Genomic DNA, 26,596 nt, shown 5'->3' on the forward strand with positions numbered 1-26,596 from the left:
TTTAGGGTAATCCTGGCTTCAAAGAATGAGTTGAGAAGTGTTCCCTCCACTATTTTCTGGAAGAGATTATGTTGCATTGGTGTTACTTCTTCAAACATTGGCTTGAATTCTCCAGTAAAGCCATATGTGCCTGGAGATTTTTTTCTCATTTTTTAAATTATCTCAGTAGTTATAGGGCTATTCAAATTACCTGACGGCTCCCTGCTCAGCCAGGAATCTGCTTGTTCCTCTCCCTGTGCCCTGCTTGTGCCCTTTCTCTCTCAATCTCTCTCTCAAATAAATAAATAAAATCTTTTAAAAACCCCAAATTACCTAATTGACATTTGGTGAGTTGTGGTAGTTTGTAGTTTTTGAGGAATTGATCCATTTAATCTAAATTTATGTGCAAGAGTTGTTCATAGTATTCCCTCACTACCTTTTTGATGTCTGCGGGACCTGTAGCAATATACCATTTCATTCTTGATGTTAGCAATTTGTCTTCTCTCTTTTGTCAGCCTTGCTAGAGGTTTGTCAGTTTTATTGGTCTTTTCATGAACTAGATATTTAATTATCTCTATTATTTCTCTGTTTTCAGTTTCACTGATTTCTGCCTTTGTATTTATTATTTCCTTCCTTATGCTTGTTTGGGTTTATTTTTCTCTTATTTTCTAGCTTCTAGAGATGGAAACTTATATTGTTCATTTGAGGCTTTTCTTCCTTTTTTTCAAAGATTTATTTATTTTAGAGAGGTAGAGAGAGTGCGAGCTGGAGGAGGGGCAAAGGGAGAGGGAGAGAGAGAATCTCAAGCAGACTCCCCGCTGAGTGTGGAGCTTGACGTGGGCTCGATACCATGACCCTGAGATCATGACCTGAGCTGAAATCAAGAGTCAGATGCTTAACCTACTGAGCCTACTTAACCAGGTGCCCCTAAAGCTTTTTTCTTTTAATGTAAGCATTCAATGCTATAAATTTCCGTCCTGTACTTAGCTGTGTCCCACAAAATTTGGTAAGTTCTATTTTCATTTTCTTTCAGTTCAATGTATTTTTTTTTACATTTCCCTTGAGATTTTTCTCTTTGACCCATAGATTATTTTACCACCTCCCAACCTCTGTCTCTGAACCAATCTGTTCTTTGTATCTATGAGTTCATTTTGTTTGTTTTTTAGATTCCACATAATAAGTGAGGTCAGACAGTGTTTTTCTGTTTGGCTTATTTCACTTAGCATAATGCCCTTAAGGTCCATCCATGTTGTCACAAATGGCAAGATTTCCTTCTTTCTTATGGCTGAATAATATTTCATTGTATATGCACACCACATTTTCCTTATCCATTCATCCATTGATGCACACTTAGGTTGCTTCTATGTCTTGGCTATTGTAAATAATGCTGCAGTGAACTTGGAGGTGCCATAGTTTTTGAATTAGTGTTTTCACTTTGTTTTGGTAAATACCCAGAAGTGAAATTCCTGACCGTATGTTAGTTCTATTTTTAATATTTTGAGGAACTGGCATGGTTTTTGAGTTAACTTCCTTCAGATAAACACCCAGAAGTGGAACTGCTCAGACATATGGTACTTCTATTTTTAATTTTTTGGAAGAAATCAAATTTGTTTTGATTAATGTTGGTATAGTATATCCTTTTACATTATTTTATTTTCAACTTACCTATCTGATTATATTTGAAGTTATTTTCTTATGGACAGCATATAGTTGGGTCATGTTTTTTATTCACTCTGTCAATCTGTTTTTTCATTTGTGTATTTACACTACTTACATTTAGTGTAATACTTACATGGTAAGGCTTAAACTTGTCATTTTGTTGTTTTTTCTTTGTTCTCTCTGTTTTTAATTTCTGGTTTTTTCCTCCCTTCCTGTGGGTCTCTTGAACTATTTTATTTTTATTTTTTAAGATTTTATATAATTAATAGAGAGAGCACAAGAGAGCAAACAGGGGGATCAGCAGGCAGAGAGGGAGAGGAAGAAGCAGGCTCCCCACTGAGCAGGGAGCCTGATGCGGGACTCAGTCCCAGAACTCTGGGATCATGACCTGAGCCAAAGGCAGACGCTCAACTGACTGAGCCACCCGGGTGTCCCTCTCTTGAACAATTTTAAAATTCCATTTTGACTTACCTATAGTGTTTTTGAGTATATCACTTTGTATAGCTTTTTTAGTGATTGATCTAAGTATTACATTATATAGAACTTACCAAAATCTACTGGCTTCAATATTTTACCAGTTCAAGTATAGAAACCTCACCTCCCTCCACATCCCTTTACCCTCTCCTATTTATAATTGTCTTAAATACTTCTTCTACATACACTAAGAACAGCATTACACAGTGTTATGGTTTTTACTGTGATTGCCAAGCATAATTTAGAAAACTCAAGAAGAGAAGGAAAGTCTGTTTTATTTACCCACAGGTTTGCTCTTTCCATGTTCTTTCTTCCTTTTTGATGTTCCAAGATTTCTTCTTTTTTAAAAATCATTTTCTTTCTGTTTAGGGAATTCCCTTTAGCCATCCTTTTTGGGTCTCTGTTGGTTAAAAATTCCTTTAGCTTTCCTTCATCTGAGGATGTCTTGATTTCCTCTTCATTCCTGAAGGATATTTTCACTAGATATAAGTTTCCAGGTTGATAGTTCTTTTCTTTCAGTATCTGAGAAATGTTGTTTCAGTTCCTTAGTCCTCCATGGTTTTTGATATGAAATCTACTGTCATTTGAATGGGTTTTCTCCCTATAGGTAATGAGTCATTTCTCTGTGTTTGCTTTCAAGATTTTTTCTTTGTCTTTAGTTTTTAGAAGTTTGACTATTATGTGTCTTGCCATGGATTTCTTTGGGTTTATCTTGTTTGGGATTCACTTAGCTTCTTGAATCTGATGTATGGGTTTTGTTTGTTTGTTTTGTCAAATTAGGGACATTATTTCTTCAAATGTTTTCTAAGCCCCTGCCTCACCATCTTTCTCCTCTCCTTCTGAGACGCCAATGACTTTAATGTTAGATCTTTTGTCATACTAGCCACACATGCCCCTGAGGCTCTGTTCATTTATTTTTTCAGTTTATTTTCTCTCTGCTGTTCAAATTGGTTAAATTCTATTGTTCTATGTTTCATTTCACTGATCGTTATTTCTATAATCCCCATTCTACTGTTGAGCCCATTCATTAAGGTTTTTGTTACTGTATTTTTTTTAGTTCTAGAATTTCCTTTTGATTCTTCTTTATAGCTTCTTTCTTTACTGACATGCTCTATTTTTTTCATTTGTTTCAAGCATGTTTGTAATTGCTCACTGAAGCATTTTATGAGCAGGCCACAGGTCTGGATAGCATGGCCTTGTCCTGAGCCTTTGTGCCCGAAGCTTTAAAATCTTTGTCAGATAATTCCAACATCTGTGTCATCTTTGTGTTTGTGTCTGTTGATTATCTTCTCACATTCAGTTTGAGAACTTCCTGGTTCTTAGTATGCCAAGTGATTTACAATTGAAACCTAGGCATTTGGGGTATTATTTATGGGACTGGATCTTATTTAAATCTGTCCTTTAGCAAGCCTCCCCTGACAATGCTCCAGTGAAATGAATGGGGGCACTGCCTCATTATTGCCAAGTGGGGTAGAAGTTCAGATTCTCCACTCAGCCTTTCCTGACACCTGATGTGTGTGTGTGTGTGTGTGTGTGTGTGTGTGTGTGTGAAGTTTTCTTATTATTGCTAGGCAGGGATAGAAGATCAGGTTCCCCATTATGCATCCACTAATACCACCCTGGCCGGGAGAGGGAGGGGTACTTCATTACTGTTCTCCACATCACTTCCGTGTAGATTCCACAGTAGGAGGTGGGCTTATGACCACTGAGTGACGGTGAAAGTCCTGACCCTCCCCTAGACCTCCTCTTACACCACTCTAGTGAGGAGAATGACGCCTCATCACCACTGGGTGGGGGTGGATGTTCGGGCTCCCCAAGTGGTCTCCACTAACACTGTGGGGAGGAATAGTCCAGTGGGGATGGAGGGCCCAGCTCCACACTCAGCCTCCTCTGGCACCACTTAGATGGGGTAGCGGGGAGTGACCTGGACTCTTCATTACGGCCTAGCAAGGGTGGAAGTCTAGGGCCCCACTCAGCCTTTGCTGTCAGGGGTGGGAGTGAAGCAGCAGGTTTTTCTGTGATATTTAGCTGGAGCAGAGCAGTTATTGACTGAAAGATTTGTCTTTCTGGGTTACCCCTTTCTTGGTTCTTTGGCTAGAAGAGCAGAGTTTTGCTGAACTTTTTTTCTGAGCCCATTGGCATTTCCAGTTGCTTGTTTCTTCAGTATCCAGTGAAACCCAGGGAATTCACCATCATATCATTCCTCAGGTCCCAAGGTCCCAACAGTGTGTCTTCTCTCAACCTTTCAGTGTCTTCTTATGCTTGTTTTATAACATCCAGGGATCCAGGGTTTTTAGTTGTTCTTAGCAAAAGAAATAGGGAAGAATACCCTTCCCAGAACATCACTATTTTTTGAACAAGCTGTTCTTTCCCTTTTCTGTTTCCTTCTCAATGGCTGGCAGTCAGTAGAGTTTGGTGATGCCAGGGTACAAATTTCTCAGACTTCCCTGTTCAAATCCCTGTAGGATTTGAATGGCTTTAGCTGATGTCTGGTTCTGGTCTCAAGACACTCACTGACTAGAAGCCTGACCAAGTGGTAAGGTTCCAGTCTCATGACTTGCCCATTCAATAACACTTCACGTAAGTTATCGTTTTTCTTCCTGATATCTGTGTGCTCTTTCCTTGACCCTTGTGAGCTGCTGAAGCATCAGTGTAAGTGACCAGACTCCCCACCAGTCTTGCCTTTGGAGGAAAAGTATGGGAATGAGAATAACTGGATGGTAACACTAAACTACAAGTACTTTCAGATTGCCTTGTGCCTTTTTCAGCAGGCTGGCAGTTCTAAACTGCTTGGCTTTAATTATCAGCATTTCCTGAGAGCTGGATAGAGGGGAAGTTCTGGAGGAAGTAACTATCTGATGTATAAGTCCATATACCAAAACTAAAAACTGACCGTGGGTACTCGAGTGTTCCCTCCAATCTGCCTCTGAGCCCACATTGTCCTTGTTCCCTCTTTTCCCAACTCTCCCACTTTGCCATGCCTCTTGGTTGCCCTGTGAGTCACCAAGGGGCAGGGGGTGTGGCCGAGGAGGGTGAAAATCCTTCGCTGTGTTTCCCCTTTCACTCTCAGACGCTGCCAGGTCCCCGAAGAAGGAAGACACGAGGAAACAGGTAAAAACTATTTTGCTCTCTTTTGCATTTGGCAAGCTAGCGTGGAGCAACTGCTGTGTGCCAGGCACAATTCTTGGGCCTGGGAGCACAGTGGGAAGCCCCCCACCTCTCTTGCTTGTGTTATAACAGGATACAGACCCCTGTCTTTGAGCATGCCCCTTGATGGGCTTGATGAGTCTTCTGAGAGTAAGATGGGTCACCAGATGCCCAGGAGGGAAGAATGGACTCAGGGAGGCTGGCTCTGAGGTCTTGTAAGGTCCTAAACAGGCCTGTGTTGAGCAGGCCACAGGTCTGGATAGCATGGCCTTGTCCTGAGCCTTTGTGCCCAATGCCTATTGTTCCCCACCTCCATGCCCTACCCTGTCTCAGCAGCCTTCCAATTCCAGGCCCGTGGTTCCACTTCTTATGTCCTGGAGACTGCCTGAGCTGCTGGGAGTGAGTACACAGCCCTGCTCTCAGAAGTGCCCTTTCCCACTCGTCCTGGTGTCCTCAAGCCATTCCCCCATGAGGGCGGCTGGTGGCAGAGGGGGCACAAGGTCCAGCTACTGGAGGCTAGTCTTTACCACAAAGAATGGAATCTAGCCCTTGCCACAGCTCTTATAGAAACTCAAAGGGGACCCACAGCACATCCCTCAAAACATTGACCCTGCAACCCTGCCAAGTTTTTCACGAGAAATGTAAAATCAGTTCTGTGGCTAAAGAAGTGTGAGCAATGGACTGTACTTTAGCCCCCATGTTAGGAGATGTTTGATGCGCACCCAGCTGATTAAAGGGATCAAAAGGACTCACAGTTGGGAATCTATTTACTTTTTTTTTTTTAATATTTTATTTATTTGACAGAGAGAGACACAGCGAGAGAGGGAACACAAGCAGGGGGAGTGGGAGAGGGAGAAGCAGGCTTCCCGCCGAGCAGGGAGCCCAATGTGGGGCTCGATCCCAGGACCCTGGGATCATGACCTGAGCCGAAGGCAGACGCTTAATGACGGAGCCACCCAGGCGCCCCTCTATTTACCTTTTTTAACCCAGCTTTTTTCAAGTGGATGTGGCCTTGAAGACGTTTTTGTGTGTAGCACTATTAGCACCTGCAGAGCTGGTGTCAGTTCTGCCTGGAAAGTCTGTCCCCATTCAGGGCCCTCATCCCTAACCCAGGCCCGGCCCAGGCCAGCACAGGCACTACTCCTGGGGACAGACCCCCTTCCTGCTCAGCAAGCAGTCTAGCTTTCCCCATGCCGGGTACTAGACACCCAACAGCATTTGGCATAAGCCACGCAGCCTGAGGAGAGAAATAGCCCAAGGGGGTGAGGGGCCCTTGCTGGTGGGAAATGTTGGCTGGGCAGGGAGGGGTGCAGGTCTGTGCTGAGACCGGAGACACACTCTGTCACACATCCTGCTAACTCTAGAGGGACCAGCACAGAGAGGCCCAGCCATGCAAATTGGGACTTAAATTTAACTCTCTGTAAATGTAACTCTATGTAAAAGTCTAGTAAGGTGGCAGATAAGCTCACTGATGTCTCCAAGAGAGACAGACAGGCTGTGGCTGCACATTGGGGGCCCTTGGACTGCCTCCAGCCTGTAGACAGGTTTGGTTTGGCCAGCACCATGTTTATTGGTTTGTTTGTTTCTGAAAGCAGGGCATTTCACATGAAAATCTGGCTTCTTACTTCTCCAAAAACAGTGGAAGGTCAGGCAGTGCCGAGCTCATGTTCCCAATTGGCAACAATTGGCTGGGACTGAGAGCATCATTGCCTTTACCTAAGACATGACCTCTGTCCCCACCTGGCCAATTTATGTTTTCTTCCCAACCCCCGGGCTTCTCTGAGTGGGACCCTTGGACACATTCTCCTAAGTTCTTCCAGACCCCTCTAAATGCTCTCCTAGATTCACACTTAATTATTAGTTTTAGACTAATTTTGTTCCTGGTCTTTAAAATCAAGTTTTGATCATGGCTCCGCCCTACATAAAACCCTTCACTAGTTGCCTCAAGGTGAGCTTCAAGTTACCCTGGGCCTGGGATTCATGGCACTCAGTGGTCTGGTGCCACTCAAAGCCTGAGAGCTGGCCAGGAAGTTTGTAAAATTATGGATGGATGGATGGATGGATGGATGGATGGATGGAAGGATGGGATGGATGGAAGGATGGAGGGAGGGATGGATGGATGGATGGATGGATGGATGGATGGATGGATGGATGGATGGATGGAATGAAGGGTGGATGGGTGGATGGATGGGTGGATGGGTGGATGGATGGATGGATGGATGGAAGGAAGAATGGATGGATGGATGGATGGAAGGATGGATGGAAGAAAGGAAGAAGGGCTAGGAAGAGAGGCAGGTTTGCTGTACAGAGTTCTTAGGCTGACAGAATAGACATGGCATTCCCATAAAAGGCCCCATGAACAACCAGAATTCACATCTTGCAATGCAATCAGATGTGGTCCTCCTGGGATCAGGGAAGAGGGGTTGGAGCTTGGTGGGTGAGCAAGAAAAGCCATCTGAAAGAACTAAGCGACCAGATGGCTCAAAGACAAATTCTTCCCGGCCCAGGCTCCTGCCTAGACACAGCACCATGCATCTCCTCGGCCCCTCGCTCCTGCTCCTTGGTAAGGACTGTGGTTTAGGTTTGGGTTCTGGGATGTCTGTGGGAGCTGGAGGAGGAGGAGAGCTCTGGAGCAAAGAGTTTAAGTGTTGGGGAGGGTGGGGACAAGCAAGGTATGTGTGTGCGTATACACCTCTCTTTGTGTACCTTCCTCTCTCCCTCTATCTTCAGAGGGGATTCTTTATTCATTTGAAAGCTCTTTATGTCCTTCAATAATGTTTTTTGATCACTGTGGTGGGTTCCAGAATACTTGGCCTTCTCTGACTCATCTAAATGGAAGTTTGAGCACCCCCACACTCTCTACAGCTGGGATGGGGCCTGCGTCTGGATTCCCTGTCAGTACGCAATTCCAGGGCGTAAGGATGATCTGGAAAACCTGACCTTGTACAGCAACTATGAATATGACAACACCACCAAGAACTTCAACGGGCACATTCTCTATAAGAAAACAAAGCCTTGGGGGGATCCTCATACCCCGGAGAGGGTTCAGTTCCTGGGAGACCAAAGATCCAACTGCACCATACGCATCAACCCTGTGCTTGAACAAGACAATGGCTGGCTGGGGCTGAGGTTGATAACGAAGACTGACAAATGGATGGAGAAAATAGACCTCAACGTCTCTAGTAAGGCCGTGGGGGATGGGGTCCTCTGCCTTGGCTTCAGGCAAGGAGGAAGGTGGGAAACACCCAACTCCTGGGACAGGGGTCGCAAACCAGACTGCTTGTAGAGGCCAGGCAGGAGGTGCCAGTAAGTGACTGGGGCATAACGAGACAATGGGACCTGCAGCCCGAGTACTTGTTTCTCCTCAAGCATTGCACCTGCCCCTCAGCTTCCACCCATGCTGGAATCTGGGTTCCAGGTTGCCTGATTTTTCTTTTCTTTTCCTTTCTTTTTTTTTTTTTTTAAAGATTTTATTTATTTATTAGAGGGAGAGAGAGAGCACAAGCACAGGGAGTGGCAGGCAGTGGGAGAAGGAGAAGCAGGTTTCCCACTGAGCAGGGAGCCTGATGAGGGGCTGATCCCAGGATCCTGGGATCATGACCTGAGCCGACTGAGCCACCCAGGTGCCCCCGGTTGCCTGATTTTTCAAAAGAAGATGGAAATCTTTGATTTGAGTGAAATCTCCCAATGCCTTAATGTTGGCGATTGATTCTAATTAGGCCTTCATGTCTTAAAGACACAGGTAGGGGACGGGGTAGGGGGTGAATGAAACCTAGGCCTGGAACCTCCACCCCACAGCCTGTTTCTTCAGTGCGGGGGTTGGAGGGGTCTAAGCTAAGCAGCCCTACACTGCAATGAGAGATGTAGCTTCAGACCTGCAGTCCTAGGGCTGCCCAGCCCCGGGGATCCCTAAAGGAATGCCATGCTGGATGGCTCCCAGCACTGAGGCCATTACAAATGCAGGTTTGTCATCAAAGCCAAGAAAGGCACGGGGACCTAACCTGGTAAAATTCCCTCGGGGTGGGGCAGCGATCTTGAAAATGTTTAGAGAGCAAACATCAGGGAAGGAGAACGAGGTAAGTATAAAATATAAAATCCAATTCCTAAGGAGCATCAGCATTCACTAGACCTTTCAGAGAGTGTTTCGGCAGAGCAAAAGTGATTCAAAGCAGAGAAAGGCAGGCCCAGAGAGAGGTGGAAGGGACTGGCGAGGGGCTCCTGAGGGCTTCTTTGGGGGCAGAGCATCTACAGCCAGGTGTGAGAGGCTGGCACAGGCCCCTGGTCTCCCAGGCCTCCAGCTTGGCCCATACTCTTTTGCAGAGACGCCCCTGTCACCTCACATTCAGCTCCCTCCAGAAATCCAGGAGTCCCAGGAAGTCACTCTGACTTGCTTGCTGAATTTCTCCTGCCCTGGGTACCAGATACGGCTGCAGTGGTCCCTGAAGGAGCCTGCCGTCACCTCGACCTCCCTGACCACCAAGACTGTCTTCACCCAGAGCAAGCTCACCTTCCAGCCACAGTGGACACACCACGGCAAGAATCTGACCTGCCAACTCTGGGGCCCCAAAGCAGGGCAGATCCTCTCTGAGGAAACGGTGCTGCTGGATGTAAAGCGTGAGTGTCTCCCAGTGCCCCCAGGGAGGGACGAGGGTCTTATCTCTTCTCCCCAACCCCTCAGAGCGCACCAAGGGTAGCGGGCACCTCCACGGAAGGACACATAATCGGTCCATGAACACCCACAGCTGGAAAAGGTCCAGCTGGGGCTGCGTCCCTCCACCACCCCTGTTGTCAGCCCCAGTGTTTCAGGGAACAGATTCATCTTAGCATCTGCTTTGGTCTAGAAGAATAACATAATTTAATATCCTCGAGCCACGATGTGAATTTGAGATCATGTGGTTAGGTTTATTTTTCCCCCTGGGTAGAGGGCTCAGGGTAAGAAATGTTTTCACATCATTGTTTGTGCCCCATTCATTCATTCAGTAAATATTTACTATGAGCCTCCTGGGTGCCAGGCCTGTTCTTGCCCACTGAGGAGCTGGCACTGCCGCTGGGGAAGACAAACAATTACTAGATTAACAAAGAAATACCGAACTTAAGGGTAGGCAGTGATAAGCGTATTAGGAGGACGTAAAGCCGGGCTCAGAAAGAGGGAGGGAGGGAAGGATGGAGGCTTCTCTGAGGACAGTGAACTTGGGTGAAGGGAAAGATTGAGGCAGGCAGCTATTTGCCAGAAGATCCCAGGAAGAGAAAAGAGTAAGGACAAAGGCCTGGGGGTAGGAACTTTGTGTGCCTGCACCAGAGCAAGGGGCCGGAGAGCCTCAGCCCTGCGTCTGAGGGGCCCAATGATAGGAAAGGAGGGCCAAGGCCAGACCTCATGGGTGGCAGCAGGGTTTTGGATTTTATTCTGGGTGTGGAATCCACTAAACAGTTTCAAGCAGGGGAGTGGCAAAGGCTGATTGACGGTATCAGGAAGACAGCTGACTGCTGGTGGAGACCAGAACTCTGAGAACAGGTGCGGGGTGGTGCGTAGAGCAGAGAGACAAGTTAGGAGTCCGTGACCATCACCCAGGTGCTTGGACCAGCCCACCCTTGTTGATAAGGGGGACAGCAAGTGGCTGCCCACACTCCCATGCTATGTGTAGGCTGCTGCTTTATCTGAATCAAAGCCCAGCAACTTCCCCCCAGGTGACACCCCCTGAGAAGTCCCTACCCCCTCTCCTGCTGCCCCTCTGCTCCTCTAGATGTCCCAAAGTTGAAGATTGAGGTCAATCCCGAAGGAGCCAATGTAACAGAGGGAGAGTCTGTGACCATGACCTGCCAGGTCATCAGCAGCAACCCAGAGTTCCAGAATATAGCCTGGCTCAAGGATGGGACCCGGCTGAGGGAGCAGGAGACACCCACGTTAACTCTGTCCTCTGTGACCAAGAAGATGAGTGGAGAGTACCAGTGTGAGGCCTTCAATGATCTAGGCTCAGGACAGTCGGATGAAGTGTTCCTCCAAGTGTACTGTGAGCCTCCTGGGAGCTGGGAGGGGGGCAGGCAGGGAGTTAGCAGGGGGTGGAACCAAGGCCCTTGAGAGGTAAACAACAGAGGCCTCTGCTCACCTTCCTCCTCTGCCTCTGCACCTTTTTCCAGATGCTCCGGAACCTTCCAGGGTTGAGATCCTCTCCTCGCCAGTGAAGGAGGGAAATAAAGTAGAGATGACTTGTATGTCACTGGCCAATCCTCCTCCAACCAATTACACCTGGTATCACAATGAGATAGAAGTGCCAGGAAGGACAAGCAAGACCTTCCAGATCCCAATGGTCCTCCTCAGCCATGCTGGGCAGTATTCCTGCTTGGCAGAAAACAGACTTGGTCCTGGACAAATTGGCCAGGAGACTGAGTTAGATGTCCAATGTGAGTAGTCACAGGGCCTCTGGGTTCTAGCGGGAGAAGGAGGCAGGCAGATGGGGCGCAGGAGATTCCTGGGTCCTAGCATGGGCGGCAAGCAGGGGTGTCTCCCAACATGTATGCTCCCTGGGCGGGTGCTTTGCTGCTGTTTCCGGTTGTATACCCAGCACCAGAACAGGGTCTGGCTCATGGCAGGTGCTCAGTAGATGTCTGTTGAATGAATGAACTGCAAGCCGCCAGGGCCCCATGAGGGACCCAGAGAACATGGTGTCACTAGGCAGTGGCTGAGTCTCAGAAGGGGGCCTGAAGTTTTCGAGAACTGGAGCAAAATGTCTCACTGCCTCTCCCTCAGAGGTCGGACCCTGTCTAACACAGTGAGTCTTGTCTGTCAGTCGAGCCCAGGACCAAGAGAGTCCCTAAGTTTGAGCCTTGGACCCTGGGATGTCAGAGTCTGAGCCAGATAATCTGACGGGGATGCTCGAATCCCGAACATCTAGACAGTGGGTGTGTGATGCAGCCGCCGCAGCAGGAATATTTCTGGAGCGTTTACTCCACTCTGAGTGCTTCATCTCATTTCCTCCTGGCTTTGAATCTATCAGGTTAGGTGCTCTTAGGACCCCATCTGATGGTGAAGCAAACTGAGTCCCACGGCCCACGGTCACTCAGCTCTCAGCCCATCTGGCTCCAGAGCTGTGCTTCCCCCACCCCCCAATGAATGCCTGCACTACAGCAAACTAGCTCTGCGCCCCAGGCCCCTGCGGAGACCCACAGACAGGGTGCCTCTACCTTGCATACACCACGCATTCTCTGCTTGAGCTCTGCTCTGACCTTTTGCCTCCTCCCGCCTCAAACCACAGCTATGGCTCCTGTCCTCGCACACTTGCGAGAGGGAAGTCCGAGCCTTCCTTTGGTTAATTTAGGAATTGTGTGAACCCAGGAGATAGGTTGGGGCGGGGGGCGGGGGTGTGGGTGGAGCAGTAAGCACTGGGAAAGGTAGTCTGGACAGCTGACTTTCCCTTGCCCATCTGTCTGGTTTCCTCCCAGATGCCCCCAAGGAGGTAACCACGGTGATTCAAAACCCCACGCGGATTCAAGAAGGAGACACTGTGACCCTGTCCTGTAACTACAGTTCCAGTAATCCCAGAGTTACCCGATATGAATGGAACCTCCAAGGCTCCTGGAAGGAACAATCACCCGGGGTGCTGATAATTCAAAAAGTTGCCTGGGACGCCAAGCCAATCGCCTGTGCAGCCTGTAACCAGTGGTGTTCATGGGCCCCCTCTGTCAACCTGGATGTTCAGCGTGAGTGACTGGGCAAGGGGACCCAAGAGGTAGCCCAGCTGGGATATGGGCTCTCAGGGTGAGGGGACTGGGGCCTGGGCTGGAACCTTCACAGAGAATTGAGGGCTGAGAGTCTGGCCTTAGGGCCAGGAAGAGGGAAAGGGACCCAAGAGGTCAGCCTGAGGCCCTTGCTCTCCAGATGCCCCCAAGGATGTCAGGGTCCAGCAGATCAGCCCCCCTTCTGAGATTCACTCCGGGCACCGAGTCCTCCTTGGATGTAACTTCTCAAGTAGCCGCCCCAGAGATGTCCACTTCTTCTGGAAGAAAAATGGAATCTTTCTGAAGGAAGGAAAAGAACTGAGCTTTGACTCCATCTCTCCAGAAGATGCCGGCGATTACAACTGCCTCATCAACAACTCCGTAGGACAGACCATGTCTGAGGCCAGGAGGCTCCAAGTGCTGTGTGAGCGAGTGGCTGGGGCTGGAGACAGACAGAAAAGCCCGTGACCAGCTACCTGGATCCTGATTTTTCTTCTCCTTGTAGATGCACCAAGGATGCTGCGTGTGGCCATCAGCCCAAAGGACCAAGTGGTGGAGGGGAAGAAGGCAGTCCTGACATGTGAGAGCGATGCCAACCCTCCCATCTTCCAGTACACCTGGTTTGACTGGAATAACCAAAACCTCCACCATTATGATCAGATGCTGAGATTGGATCCCGTGAAGATCCAGCACTCAGGCGCCTATTGGTGCGAGGCGACCAACCAGCTCGGCAGGGTCCAGTCACCCCCCAGCACCCTCACTGTCTACTGTAAGGCCCCTTCCCTTCTCCTTCTCTCCCTCCCCTGTCCTGTCGGGCAGCCCAGCCGGTCACTCCCAGGCACAGCGCCTGCTCCACACAAGCTCACCTGTCTTCCTCCTTCTCGAAGTCTCTCCGGACTCTCTCTAGGGCAGTTCCCTCTCAGGACTCCCTGCCTGCCAGACATCCTGAGATCCTGCTGGGCCCCTCTCTGTGTCTCTCTGTCTCACCCTTGGTAGCCTGTTTATCTTTTGAGATTTCTATATATATATTTTTAGGACAAGGCAAAATAAAATAGCACAAAAGGTAAATAGTAGAAAGACACTTCTCCTTTCTTTCTCCCTGAGGACTCTACCCCTCCCTGAAGGCCTTCACTGCCAGCAGCTGTCTGCATCTCTTTACAGAGCTATTCTGCACACACACAATACAATAAGTAGGTCTATGTTTGTACTCCCTTCATCACGCAAATCGCAGGAGAGCTTACACGTTGTCCTGGACGTTCTTTTTTGCCACGTTAACAATACCACTCAGAGACTGTTCTATATCCGTGCATGCACAGGGTGTCTGAAGGGTCTGGAAACAATGGGGAAGTTATTTAATTGATTTATTGTACTTTTTCAGATTAAACTTGGAGCCATGGCTTTAGATTTAGAGGATCATGGCCTGCAAAGCTGGATGCCTGAACGCGTTATTTGGAAATGCAACATATTGTATAAAAACCTGTGTCAGGGGTCTCCACTTTTGCAGACACCCTGGCAACCTGCCCCTTTCCCTCAGGGCTGCATTGTTGTTGTCTTCCTGTGCATGGAAGCAGCAAACCCTATCTACCCAGTGCTTTCCCCACAGCCCTGCGCTGTCTCTGGCTCTGGTACCCCTGAAGGACAGCTGCAGGATAAATTCCTACATGGAATTGCTGCATCAGAGGACAAGTGATTTTAAGTTCTGATAAGTATGGCCAAGCGGCCTCTAAGGAAGTTGTAGCTTTTACTGCACGTCCTGTGTGTGCCTGTGTCTGTCACAAAACAGGTGCTTTCCTGAGAGTTAGCCCTTTCCTCCCAACGGGGTCCCAGTGGGCAGGGGCCGGCTTCTCCCTTTCTGTGCATCACAGCCCCTACGTGTGGAGAAGTAGCCCAGGCAAGGAGAGCGGCCATGCAGAGAAGTTGAGGATGCCTCCCGGGAAAATGCTACAAGGCAATGCTGATCTGAGAGAGGCAGTATCCCCAACTCACGGTCGCTCCTTCCCCCACCAGACAGCCCGGAGACCATCGGCAGGCGAGTGGCTGTGGGAGTGGGGTTCTGCCTGGCCACCCTACTCCTGGCGTTCTGGGGAGTCAAACTTCAGCGAAGGTGAGCTCCTCCCAAGGCTCATGTCCCTTGGCTCTCCCTGATTCCTTCCCCGGAGTGACTCCAGTTGACCATCCTGGAGCCCCCAGCATGCCCACTGCACAGGGTCCTGTCCCCACTCCCCTGATCCTCACGAGTGGGGCTTTATTTCTTAGCTGGAAGAGGATACGGAGCCAGCAGGGGCTCCAGGAAAGTTCCAGTGGGCAGAGCTTCTTTGTGAGGAAGCAGAAGGTAAGATGGAAAAAGACCTGGAGGCAGACCTGGAGGTCAAGGGGAGACAAAGGGGGGTGCAGAGCACTGTGCGGGAGGTCGGAGGTCAGAGGCCAGGGGAAGGGGACTCAGGTGGAGAAAGGAGTGGCGAGAACTGAGGCCTTGTCTCTGTCCCAGGTTAGAAGGGCCCCGCTCTCCGAATACCCCCACTCCCTGGGGTGCTACAATCCGGTGATGGAAGAGGCCATCAGTTACGCCACCTTGCGCTTTCCTTTCGGCGAGACTGACACACCAAGAACTGGGTACCTAGTGAGGGTCTTGGGAGGGTGACACGTGCACCCGGGGAGAGCTGCAGGAGGAAGGGCTCAGCTCCTGTCCTGCCTGCCCTCTTTGTGGCAGGCCTGTGAGCCAGGCTCCGCTCTGGGGTGCTCTTGGGGGCTAGGGGAGTTGGAAATAGGAAGAGAGTTCACGTGAAAGGCTTTATCTGCGGTCATCCATCTACCCTCCCTCAGAGATGCAGGGACCCTGGAGACAGAGGGACCTTCTCCAAACAGGGATGACACCATCACTTACTCTGTCTTGCAGACGTGTCGAGCGGTAAGGGGGCAGGGCTGTGGAAGGAGGGGGTGCGGGGGACCTGGCCTCAGCTGTGAGTCCCAGATGGGAAGGACTTGGTGGCCTCCATGGTGGCAAGGCCTGGTGGGGGGGTTTTGCTCAGACACGGGTGTGGTCGGAGCCAGGGCAGCACGGCCCAGTCCGAGACGCTGACTGCAGACAGCGTGGGGACAAGAGGACTCCTGCTCGGGCTCTTGGCCCCCCAGGAGGAGCCAGGGAGGGAACAGGCAGGGAACGCAGACCGGGAGGCCTGTGGCCTCACACACGTGGCTTTCTCAGGGCGACTATGAGAACGTGCTTCCAGACAGTCCGGAAGACGAGGGGATACATTACTCAGAGCTGGTTCATCTTGGGTTGGGGAAGCGGCCTCTGGCCCAGGAAGCCGTGGAATACGTGACCCTCAAGCACTGACAGGCCAAACCCGCTGGAGCAGAGGCGCCGAGGGAGGGACTGCAGGGGCCGGGTGGTCGTGGAGATTGCCCCACCCCCCCTGCTCAGTCGCAAAGCCACTCGGCCTCCCCTCCACATGCAGGCACACGCACGCATGCATGCACATCACCAGTGATGCCTCAGTCAGCGCCCAGAACTTCGTATGTGGCCCAGAGGCAGGCTTCCTTCTCAACGATGGTAACCCTGACCCTCCCAAAGGCCTGCTCCCCGTCCGCTCTCTTTCCCATGGGGAAGGTTGTCTAAATACTGACCCTGCACTGCACACATCCCCCTGCCCCTCCCCGGCCACCTGCCACCGCCCACCCCCTCAAAACCCGTCCCCAGTGGGCCAGTGTCCCTGCTGGGATCAGCTTGTTACTGTATTTTTTTCTTTCCCTCTCCATTCCTATGGCCCCCTCACCCCTGCTCTGAAAGCCCCACTCACTCGTCCTGTGCCTAATTTCTGCCTCTGGGGCAAAGCTCAGGGAGAAGAGGGGCTGTCCTGCGCTGGGTTCTCCTCCACGCATCAGTGAGGCATTCCATTATGCTGCTGCAGCCCCTGCCCTTGGGGGTCTTGTGGGCTGAGACACACACTGGTGTGGACAGATGTGTAACACACACAGAACTGCATAATAAAAATGGCTCAGATACCACTTCAAAGAACCCGTGAATGATTTCCAGTTTGTGGGGTCAGAGTGACAACGGGGAGATTTAGGAGGGCCTCATGGGGCTTGGGGAGAAGGGAAAGGGGTTGGGGCAACCTCAGGGTCAAATCAGCAGACTGGGGAGTCCAGTGTCTTGTTGCAAAGGGTGCATGGCCCTGCAGCTGGACCAGCACAAGTCTGAGTCCTGACCCTTCTGCTAACGAGCTCAGTGACCAGCTCATCTGAGCCTCAGTTTCTTCATCTGCAAAATGGAGGTGCCACCGCCTCTGGTGCAGGGGGCTCAAGATAAGAAGTGAGGGACAGGGGCGCCTGGGTGGCTCAGTCGGTTAAGCGTCTGCCTTCGGCTCAGGTCGTGATCCCAGGGTCCTGGGATCGAGCCCCGCATCAGGCTCCCTGCTCCGCGGGAAGCCTGCTTCTCCCTCCCCCACTCCCCCTGCTTGTGTTCCCTCCCTCGCTGTGTCTCTCTCTGTCAAATAAATAAATAAAATATATATATTAAAAAAAAGGAGAAGTGAGGGACAGTAGTACATATGCTGGGGTCACATTATCAGAAACCTGACACAAACAGCCAAAAGTCCCTAAAAACCAGACTGCCATCTTGTCTGCCGCTCTTGAACAATATAAGAAGGGGAAGCTGATTCGTTCTCAAAAGTCCCGCTGCCAAGTTCGGTCACAACCCACAGTTGCCCAAGAACTTCTCAAAAGCCAACTGCCTTGAGAAACCTCACCACTTTCCTCTCACCTACCGTCACATCACCCGTTCCCTGTCACGTTCGCTAACTCAGACTTTCCAGTTAGGTCCTCCCAGCTTCCCCGCCACATCTCAGGTTTGACCCTTCCCCACCTATGCTTAGAAGCAGAAACACGTGGTTAGTCCATCAGCAAGGGGATGTAAGTTCCTGGACCGTGGTGGGCACTCCACACGTGCCACCTTCCTTCCCTGCCCTCCCTTCCCATCTGCTCGAGACCGGAATCTGCTTTCTGAGAAGACGATGTTCTGGTCATCCTTGGAACTATGCCAGAGCGTGGCACTTATTTCCCCACCAATCCACTTTGTCCCCAGTGTGAAGTTAGCATTTCTGGAGGAAGGGGGGACAGCAAGAACTGTCTCACGGAGAGGGTAAGGGTTTGGGCTTTCTATCTCAAGAATGAGGTTCAGGATCATTCACCCATTCAACTGTTTATTCAGCAAACACTTACCAAGCACACGTCAATGCATCCAGCATAGAACATTTGTTGGGGTACAAAAAAGGAATGACATCATCCTCATCTTGGTGACCTCTAGTCTAGGGTGCCCAAAAGGTTTTAGGGCACAGTCCCCTCTAAAGACCTGAAGGCAGCCCTGAACCTGGTGAGGCCTGGCCCGGGCTCCCTGGCAACCAGCAGGGGCCCTGCCATCCTGTCCGAGCCCAGCTGCCAACATAAACCTACTTCGTGACCAATTGACCGAGAGATGTGACTGTTAACAGGCCAACAGAGTTCAAACAACTCTGAAGCCAGGGCCTCCAGAATCCAGGCAGCCCTCCATGCAGCCCCAGATCTCACGGTCCTCCCATGGCCCAGACATCCGGTGGTTCATTCAATTACTGAGCCCCTACTATGGATGCAACAAGCAGAGAACAAAGCAGACAGAAATCTTGGGCCTCACTGACCAACATTTTAGCAGAGGGGCCAGCAAATCTGATGTCACAGGCTCGTGAGTGCTTAGGAATAAACACCATGCAAGATGAAGGCAGACTGGAGCAGGGAAGGGGCCCATTTGGAGAGGGTTCGAGGAAGGCCCTCGGCGGAGGTGACACTGGGCAGAGACCTGAACCGCCAGAGGCATGGGCCAAAGCAGGGATCTTGAAGATCCAATGTCTCCCTTCACGCCCTGCTTTTCTCCTCTTCCAAATGCTGGTTACAGGAGGTGAAATGGCCCTCCTTTTAACTTTTCCTCGGTTCTGTCAGTTTCTCAAAGATAAAATACTAAACAATAGATGGAAAGTTCTTCTACACTCCAAGGGAGGTGCTAGACAACATAGGTAGGACAGGGAAGGGAGGCAACCAAGAATTAGTTGAGCGACTGAAGTAGAAAAGGGGGATCTGATTATTTCTTTGGAACCAATGGTTGATATGCTGAGAATCCCACGCTGCCCTCACCGGAAGCCTGGTGGGGAGCACTTCCGGGAAACCACCAGCAAAGCTTGTTCGGGATGACTTGGAATTTGGAAGGACATAGCGGCCTGATGACCGACACATGCACCCCAAAACAGAGAAGTCTGAAGTCCAGAGAAAGGCTGTGTTGTCTGTTTGAGGCAGAGACAGACAGGCAGACAGACAGACACAGGCATAGTCAGAGAGAGAGAGACAGAATCACAGAGACAGCCTGTGGCCATTTTAAATCTCACTTAAGTCTTCCTAGAGGGGCAGGGTGACCCCAGCAGGGAGGTAAACGGCTGACTTCTCGGAGGCTGAGAAGAAAGCTAAGCAGCCAGCTGCAGTCTTGCACCATCTGTGCTTTAGGAAGAGCCGCTCAGTGTCCCTCCAAGTGCCCCAGAGAGAAGCCCAGCACTTCAGCCCCACCAAAGGAGACCCGTCCCTTGTCTGTCCTCCTCCCCACTCCTGCCAGCAGCAGAAGGTAGGGTCAGAAATTATTGTCTTTGAGCCAGAGGGGAAAGGAGAGGGAAAACCTTCTCCTCCCAAAACGTGCCCACAGCCTGTCGCAGAGACAACACCTTGAAACGATGACTTCATCATCCCACATGTATCAGTCACCAAATGGACATGGTGTGGGCCACCATAGTGTGTTATCTATGAGCAAGCGCGTAAGGCCAGGGCCTGCCCACAGGCTCTGAAGCAGGTCTGAACAGGCTGGGGTGGGGTGGGATTGAGCTGTGTTCTGGTCGTCCCCTGACAACCCTGCTCCTTTAAGGAACTAGCTACACACTCCTCACGCTGCCTAGGAAAAAACCCTCAGTGCTACCCTGTCCCCTTCCTGTGTTTGCATCATCTGTTTGGACCCTCACCTCCTGGCCTCAGCTCCTGCTTGAGATGCCCCATTAGCTGCTCACCCAGGCTACTGATGGCTCAGGCTAATGGCCCTGCCACCCCGCCCTCCTCTCTCTTCCAGCTCATTGCCCATCCCAGACACCCTCCCTCAGCCCAGCCAGGGGGACTCCTGAGCCTCAGAGACAGCAGGCAACGCCAAGAGGTGAGTCCCTCTTTCTGTGGCTCCTCTCTTCATGGCAATTATTCCCACAAACTCCTCCGCTTACCCGCTTAGGGTGCCCCCTGGAGTTGGTTAAGGTCATTCCTTATGGCACTGATGGGACCTGGCTTACCCTTGGGCTCTGCCCTGGCACCCCCCCCTTCACCTGCCCTTGGCCACAGCCTCCACCTTACCCAAATTCTGACATCCCTCTCCCCCCGCCCGGCTAGGAGTTGCCACTAACCCTCCACCAGCTGCTCTGCAGGCTTTTGGCTGTCCCTGTTGGGGGGAGGGGGGCAGCTGTTTCCCTTCCAGGCAATTGGGGGAGGGGAGTGGACGCAGTACTCTAACTTCCAGGCCTAGGAAAAACACACACACCGTGGGGCCCAACTCTGCACTAATTTTCTACCCTTTCTCTCCCCAGTCTCAGAAATCAGGAGGCCTTTCCTCTAACGGGACGTGCCCGCTTCCGTTGTGTTCTAAGAGAGGATATGGTGGAAAGAAAGCAAAGGACAGAGGGCTAGCCATCCTCACTTCAAACCCAGACTCACCTGCTCACTGGCACCACCTCCCTAGTGGGCCTCTCTGGTTGAGATAGTTGGTATCTCACTAGATGGCTTCTAATACCCTGAGCAGTCTGTGACCCCAGGAGCCCCTGACCCCTCCCCAACCCCGCCCCAGGCCGAAGGGTGGGGAGCGAGTGGAGCTCAGGAGCGTGGAGGCCAGCCCCGGCCCCATGGACCTGCCCCCGCAGCTCTCCTTCGCTCTCTACGCAGCTGCCTTTACGCTGGGCTTCCCGCTCAATGCCCTGGCCATTGGGGGCGCCGTGTCCCACGCCCGGCTTCGCCTCACCCCCAGCCTTGTCTATGCCCTCCACCTGGGCTGCTCTGACCTCCTGCTGGCAGCCTCTCTGCCCCTGAAGGCGGTGGAGGCCCTGGCCTTGGGCGCCTGGCCTCTGCCGGCCCCGCTCTGTCCTGCCTTTGCCCTGGCCCACTTCGCTCCGCTCTATGCTGGCGGGGGCTTCCTGGCTGCCCTGAGCGTCGGCCGCTACCTAGGGGCTGCCTTCCCCTTGGGCTACCAAGCTGCCCGGAGGCCACGCTATTCCTGGGGGGTGTGTGCAGCCATATGGGCCCTTGTCCTCTGTCACCTGGGGCTGGTGTTTGGGTTGGAGGCTCCGGGAGGCTGGATGGACAATACCACCAACTCCCTGGGGATCAACACGCCAGTCAACGGCTCTCCAGTCTGCCTGGAGGCCTGGGACCCAGCCTCAGCGGGCCCTGCTCGCCTCAGCCTCTCTCTCCTGCTCTTCTTCCTGCCCCTGAGCATTACAGCCTTCTGCTACGTGGGCTGCCTCCGGGCACTGGTCCGCTCAGGCCTGAGCCACAGACGGAAGCTAAGGGCAGCCTGGGTGGCCGGCGGGGCTCTGCTCACGCTGCTGCTCTGCTTAGGACCTTACAACGCCTCCAACGTGGCTGGCTTCCTGCACCCCAACATGGGAGGCTACTGGCGGAAACTGGGGCTCATCACAGGGGCTTGGAGTGTGGTGCTCAACCCGCTGGTGACTGGCTACTTGGGAGGGGGTGCTGGGCGGGTAACAAGTGTGGCAAGAACAAAAGGAGGGACATCCCAGAAGTAGTAGCCACTGCTGGGAAGAAGGGGCATGGAGCAGGAGAGCCTGGCTGCTTGTCCGGGCCCCTGGAGCCCGGAGCCAAAGGACCTGCAGGGCAGCCTGGCCTGGGAGCATCCTTGGACCTGCTTATGGAAAGAACTGAGCCTGGCAGAAGACTGCATCCCAGCTGGAGGGAAGAACAGAAGCCAGGGGCTAGGTCACAGAAGGAAGGTAAGCTTGCCTCTGTAGGCATCAGCACGACTCCCCACCTCTGCCTGTCCCTCTTCTCCTCCTGCCCCACCTGCCAGGGCTATGGAAGTTTTCTTCCAATCTAGAGGAACTGCCACTCTGATGATACACTTTGGGGGATGCTACTCCCAAAATGTTTCCTAGGAAAGAACAGTTTAATTTCTGAGTAAAAGAGACAGGAGGTAAGATATTGATGCTGTTATACCAGGTGGAACTCACAAGAGGGCAGCATTGGAACTGTGAACAGGAAGTTGGTAGGAAAAGCTGCTTCAGCAGGGAGAAAAAACACCAGCAACACCAGAAATAGTCACCAACAAATACAGAGTCTCTAAGATGTGACAGTCAACACATCAAGCGCTTTAAAAGTGTTGTCCCATTTCACACAATCCTTTGATTTGGCCATGTAGCTGCTGTACAGATGGGCAGGTGGTTCACTGCACAAGCGTGCCAGGCAGAGGGGCAAACGTTGACTAAATTCTAACCTGTGCTTTGCTCGCCAAGCCATGTGCCTGGCATGGGGCTGCTTCCATCCAGAGAAGGAACATGTTATCCTAATTTGAACAAAGATACCACTCACTCCTCAAGCAGTGCATCCTGGTGGAGGGTACTGCCACCTGGAGGGGGGTGCCTTTTCCTAATTTGTACAGAGGCACTGCATAAGTTAGCTACAGTCCCTGACCAAGTATTACCACCATCTTTGCAGGTTAAGAAATTTTTCCGAGGCTCTACAGCAAGGAAGGGGTGGGATGTGGGATGTGATCCTTCAAGGCAAGACCCCCAAGGGTTAAGGGGCATTTGATACTTGGGGTATCAGGGTGAACGCCTGTCCTTGTGGTCCACTTTGCAAAGGTGAATGGTGGCACCCTGAACCCCGAGAGAGTGGGTAGAGGAGAGTGGCCATGGAGGAGACAAACATCTGGGCACGTGCTCTGATGAAGCGAGGTGCAGGAAACCGACTTGTTCCTCTAAAAACGATAATGCCACGAGCACATAAGACACAGAAAGGCTGGCTACATGCCTGGCGTGCACGAACTGGTTTATACAAGCTATCTCTTTTTATGCATAAATGTCTACGAGGGCAAGGAATTTTATTTGCTGATATATTCCCAGCACCTAGAGGGGAGCTTGGCACATAGTAGGCTCTCAACAAATGTTTGCTACAGGAATGAATGTTCACAATAGCCCTCCAAGGAAAATGTTATTTCCTGTTTTATAATTAAATGAAAACAGACCAGAGAAGTTACGTAACTTGCCTGAGGCTCCACAGAAGCGAGAAACAAGTTTATTCCCTGCACAGTGGTGAGACCAGAGAATTTCAGGGTAAGCCGACCTCCAGCCCAAGTGGCCTCACTGCCCCCCTCCCAGAAAGCCAGGGACCGCTCTCTCTCCCACTGCTCGGGAGCACCTGCTGCTGCTGGACCACTTCTTCTGGTGAATTGTGCCTGCTCCTAGGGGTGGAATTTAGTTCCTCCTTAGGGTCCCTGAAGCCCCACACGATCTGCCGCCAGCACCCTCATGACCCCTGCCCCTTAAGCCCAAAGCCTTCTACAAGGTCCCCCCAGCAGGTCAGCCCGTGCACCTGCCATTCTTTTGCCTTAAGTGCTTCCCCAGTGGTTCTCTGCCTCTGTGCTGAGGCTTTATTACCCTCCGACCACTCCATCCCCCGAGACCTCACTCCACCAAACCCATGACGGCAAAAACTGTTTTTAACAACTTATTTGAGATAAAATAGATATCTCATAAAATTCACCCATTTTAAGTGTTCAAGTCAATGCTTTTTAGCAAATTTACTAAGGTGTGCAACTCTCACTATCATCCAGTTTAGAACATTTTCATCGGCCCAGTAAGACCCCCTCCTGCTCATTTACAGTTAATCCCCCTAAGTCCCTGGGGCAACCAGTAATTTACTTTCTGTAGATACAAATTGGCCTGTTTTGGATATTTCATATAAATGGAAACATACAGTGTATGGCCTTTTATGTCTGGCCTGTTTCACTTGGCATGTTTTTGAGGTTCTAGCAGTCATAGGTATTTCATTCCATTTTACTGGCGAATAGTAATCCATTGTATGGACATGCCACACGATCCATCCATTCACCAGCTGATGGACCACTGGGGGCGTGGGTTTCTACTTTTTGGCTATTATGAATAATGCTATTATGAACATTGCTGAAGTAGATACCTATGGTGGAGCTGGATCACATGGTAAATTGATATTAACTGTTTTAAGAAACTACTTTCCAAAGTCACTCTACCATTTTATATTCTTACCAGCAACATATGAGAGGAGTCCCATTCCTTCACCTCCCGCCCACCATTTGGCATTGTCCAATTTTTTGCCCATAGCCATCTCAGCAGGTATAAAATGGTTATCTCACTGTGCTCCATAAATATTTGAATGAATAAATCCATAATCTCTGAAGTCGGACAGAACTGGGGTTTGAACCCTGGTGGTGATTCTTAATGAGCTGTGTTGCCTGGAGTGAGTCACTTCCCCACGGGGGGGCCCAAGGACAGAACGGCGATGCCCTCAGAGGCGGAATGTCTGCTACGGATTATGCGCCCCCTAAATCGTCATTGTCATCATTAGTCTTATTATTACCATCACCCCAGAGACAAGCCCACACCAGTGACTGGCATGATGGCAGCTAACATCTGTTAAGTACTCACCACAACATGCCAGGTTCCTTTCTCAGCCCTTGACAGGTATTAATGCTTTCATCTAATGACAACCCCATGAAATTAGTACTGTGATGGTCCCTGCTTTGCAGATGAGGAAGCGGAGATAGAGAGTTTAGGTCACTTGCCCCAGATCACAGAGTCAGTGACAGAGCCGGCAGTGTACCCAGACCACTGGCTCCAGGTCCCAGGCTCTCCATCACTGCCGCATGCTTCCTGCCCTTACAAGGCAAATTGGATAACTGCCATCCCAAAGAAGCAGATAAAAATCAAGTGGAGGATCCGGGAGGGGAAGGTGAAGTCAGCTCAGGGCTGGCTCGAGCATCCCCTCCGAGACAGCCCAAGAGCAAGGCACATAGTCGTGGAATTTGCTCCTCATTTTGCATACTGGCACGGTGCTGGTAAAGGAACTAAAGGTGTCTTTTGTGCAATTGGTCAACGGTGAATGATGTCATGGGTCTTTATTAGTTCTGCCAGATAAAGAGCTAACTTACACTGTTCTGCAGGAGTCGGCCAAGTGCTGGGGGCAGAGCAGTTGGGTTCTCAAATAAGCAGGTGAGCATGGGGCCATAAGGGGCTTGGAAGGGGGTGAGGCTGACCCTGCTGGAGAAAGCATCAGGTGGCATGAGGTGGTCAGGGGTGGGGGGGATGACTGTTCCCTGCCAACGGTTGAGATGCTGCTGGCATGGGGAATGAAGGTCCCCCTCCCCAGACTGCCCCCTCCATCTAGCTGTCTCTTTCTCCAGTGGCCATCACCATGGGCACAAGCCTGAACTTATCCTTCTTCCCCGGCAATCACTGGCTCTACTTCTCTGTGTACCTCTTCACCTTCCTCGTGGGGCTCCCCCTCAACGTGGTGGCCTTGGTGATCTTCGTAGGCAAGCTGCGGCGGCGCCCCGTGGCCATGGACGTGCTCTTGCTCAACCTGACCCTCTCAGACCTGCTCCTGCTACTCTTCCTGCCGTTCCGCATGGTGGAGGCTGCCAGTGACATGCGCTGGCCCCTGCCCTTCATCTTCTGCCCCTTCTCCAGATTCCTCTTCTTCACCACCATCTATCTGACCTCCCTCCTCCTGGCAGCTGTAAGCATCGAGCGCTTCCTGAGTGTGGCCTATCCGCTATGGTACAAGGCCCGGCCCAGGCCTGGACAGGCCAGCCTGGTCAGCGGGGCCTGCTGGCTCCTGGCCAGCGCTCACTGCAGCGTGGTCTACATCATGGAATTCTCAGGGAACTCCTCCCACAGCCAGACTATCAATAGCACCTGCTACCTGGAATTCCAGGACAACCAGCTGACTGTTCTCCTGCCCATCAGGCTGGAGATGGCTGTGGTCCTTTTTGGGGTGCCCCTGCTCATCACCAGCTACTGCTATGCCCACCTGGTATGGGTGCTCAGCAGGGGAGCCAGCCACCGGAGGTGGAGGAGGGTGGTTGGGCTTGTGGCAGCCACGCTGCTCAACTTCCTCGTCTGCTTTGGGCCCTACAACATGTCTCATGTCGTGGGCTACGTCCAGGGTGAAAGCCCGGCCTGGAGAACTTATGTGCTGCTTCTTAGCACCCTGAATTCCTGTGTCGACCCCTTTGTCTACTACTTCTCATCATCTGGATTCCAGGCTGACTTTTACGGGCTGCTGAGACGGCTGACTGGGGGCCGGGACCCTTGGAGGCAGGAGGGCAGCGTGAAGCTGAAGAAGAATGAGGAGGGGGGCAGACGCGGGAGCTGTCCGACATAGAGAACAGGGAGTGGACTCCAGGACGGCTTTGGAGCCAGCAGCTGAATGACCGGGCAGTTCCTAGCTTGAGTCAGGCAGGACCGGGGAGTGGGGGCCTGGGGGCTGAGGCAGCTGGGCGGAGCAGGCACCCAGACTTCCCAAGGACGTG

The 26,596-nt window shown here is 51.3% G+C and overlaps 3 protein-coding genes across 5 annotated transcripts; all 3 read left to right on the forward strand.

Moving 5' to 3' along the window:
* Nucleotides 1-5,101: 5,101 nt before the first annotated feature.
* CD22 (CD22 molecule) lies at nt 5,102-16,984 on the forward strand. Of its 3 annotated transcripts, XM_045891280.3 has the most exons (14): nt 5,102-5,223; nt 7,767-7,822; nt 8,064-8,441; nt 9,580-9,873; nt 11,001-11,267; nt 11,395-11,658; nt 12,697-12,954; nt 13,133-13,396; nt 13,478-13,741; nt 14,980-15,076; nt 15,229-15,304; nt 15,461-15,585; nt 15,796-15,880; nt 16,178-16,984. In XM_045891280.3, the coding sequence occupies exons 2-14, from the start codon at nt 7,789-7,791 to the stop codon at nt 16,307-16,309; spliced, it is 2,538 nt and encodes an 845-aa protein (XP_045747236.1). In that variant the 5' UTR covers nt 5,102-5,223; nt 7,767-7,788; the 3' UTR covers nt 16,310-16,984. The 3 variants fall into 3 exon arrangements, with proteins under 3 accessions (XP_045747236.1, XP_045747235.1, XP_064436481.1); XM_045891279.1 differs by lacking the exon at nt 5,102-5,223 and having other exon boundaries at nt 7,493-7,822; XM_064580411.1 differs by lacking the exons at nt 5,102-5,223; nt 11,001-11,267; nt 11,395-11,658 and having other exon boundaries at nt 7,493-7,822.
* A 3,118-nt stretch (nt 16,985-20,102) lies between these two features.
* Nucleotides 20,103-21,826, forward strand: FFAR1 (free fatty acid receptor 1). The gene is made up of 2 exons (XM_045890345.2): nt 20,103-20,185; nt 20,607-21,826. The coding sequence occupies exon 2, from the start codon at nt 20,919-20,921 to the stop codon at nt 21,816-21,818; it is 900 nt and encodes a 299-aa protein (XP_045746301.1). The 5' UTR covers nt 20,103-20,185; nt 20,607-20,918; the 3' UTR covers nt 21,819-21,826.
* Nucleotides 21,827-21,921: 95 nt separating this feature from the next.
* FFAR3 (free fatty acid receptor 3) lies at nt 21,922-26,568 on the forward strand. The gene is made up of 2 exons (XM_045890346.2): nt 21,922-22,022; nt 25,466-26,568. Exons 1-2 carry the CDS (start codon nt 21,941-21,943, stop codon nt 26,446-26,448), a joined length of 1,065 nt encoding a protein of 354 aa, XP_045746302.2. The 5' UTR covers nt 21,922-21,940; the 3' UTR covers nt 26,449-26,568.
* Nucleotides 26,569-26,596: the final 28 nt, after the last annotated feature.

The sequence above is a fragment of the Mirounga angustirostris genome, unplaced genomic scaffold (assembly GCF_029215605.1).
Source record: "Mirounga angustirostris isolate CCGP_5_RB_7025 unplaced genomic scaffold, mMirAng1.0.hap1 SCAF_16, whole genome shotgun sequence".
NCBI classification, from domain to species: domain Eukaryota; kingdom Metazoa; phylum Chordata; class Mammalia; order Carnivora; family Phocidae; genus Mirounga; species Mirounga angustirostris.

Excerpts from the sequence above, each read along its gene's own strand:
- CD22 (XM_045891279.1), top strand. The coding sequence starts at position 7,615 with ATGAACAACCAGAATTCACATCTTGCAATGCAATCAGATGTGGTCCTC. Across the intron at positions 9,874-11,000 it reads GGTGCTGCTGGATGTAAAGC|ATGTCCCAAAGTTGAAGATT; the intron begins GTGAGTGTCTCC and ends CTGCTCCTCTAG. Across the intron at positions 15,881-16,177 it reads TCTTGCAGACGTGTCGAGCG|GGCGACTATGAGAACGTGCT; the intron begins GTAAGGGGGCAG and ends TGGCTTTCTCAG.
- FFAR1 (XM_045890345.2), top strand. The coding sequence starts at position 20,919 with ATGGACCTGCCCCCGCAGCTCTCCTTCGCTCTCTACGCAGCTGCCTTT.
- FFAR3 (XM_045890346.2), top strand. The coding sequence starts at position 21,941 with ATGGAAAGAACTGAGCCTGGCAGAAGACTGCATCCCAGCTGGAGGGAA. Across the intron at positions 22,023-25,465 it reads GGCTAGGTCACAGAAGGAAG|TGGCCATCACCATGGGCACA; the intron begins GTAAGCTTGCCT and ends CTCTTTCTCCAG.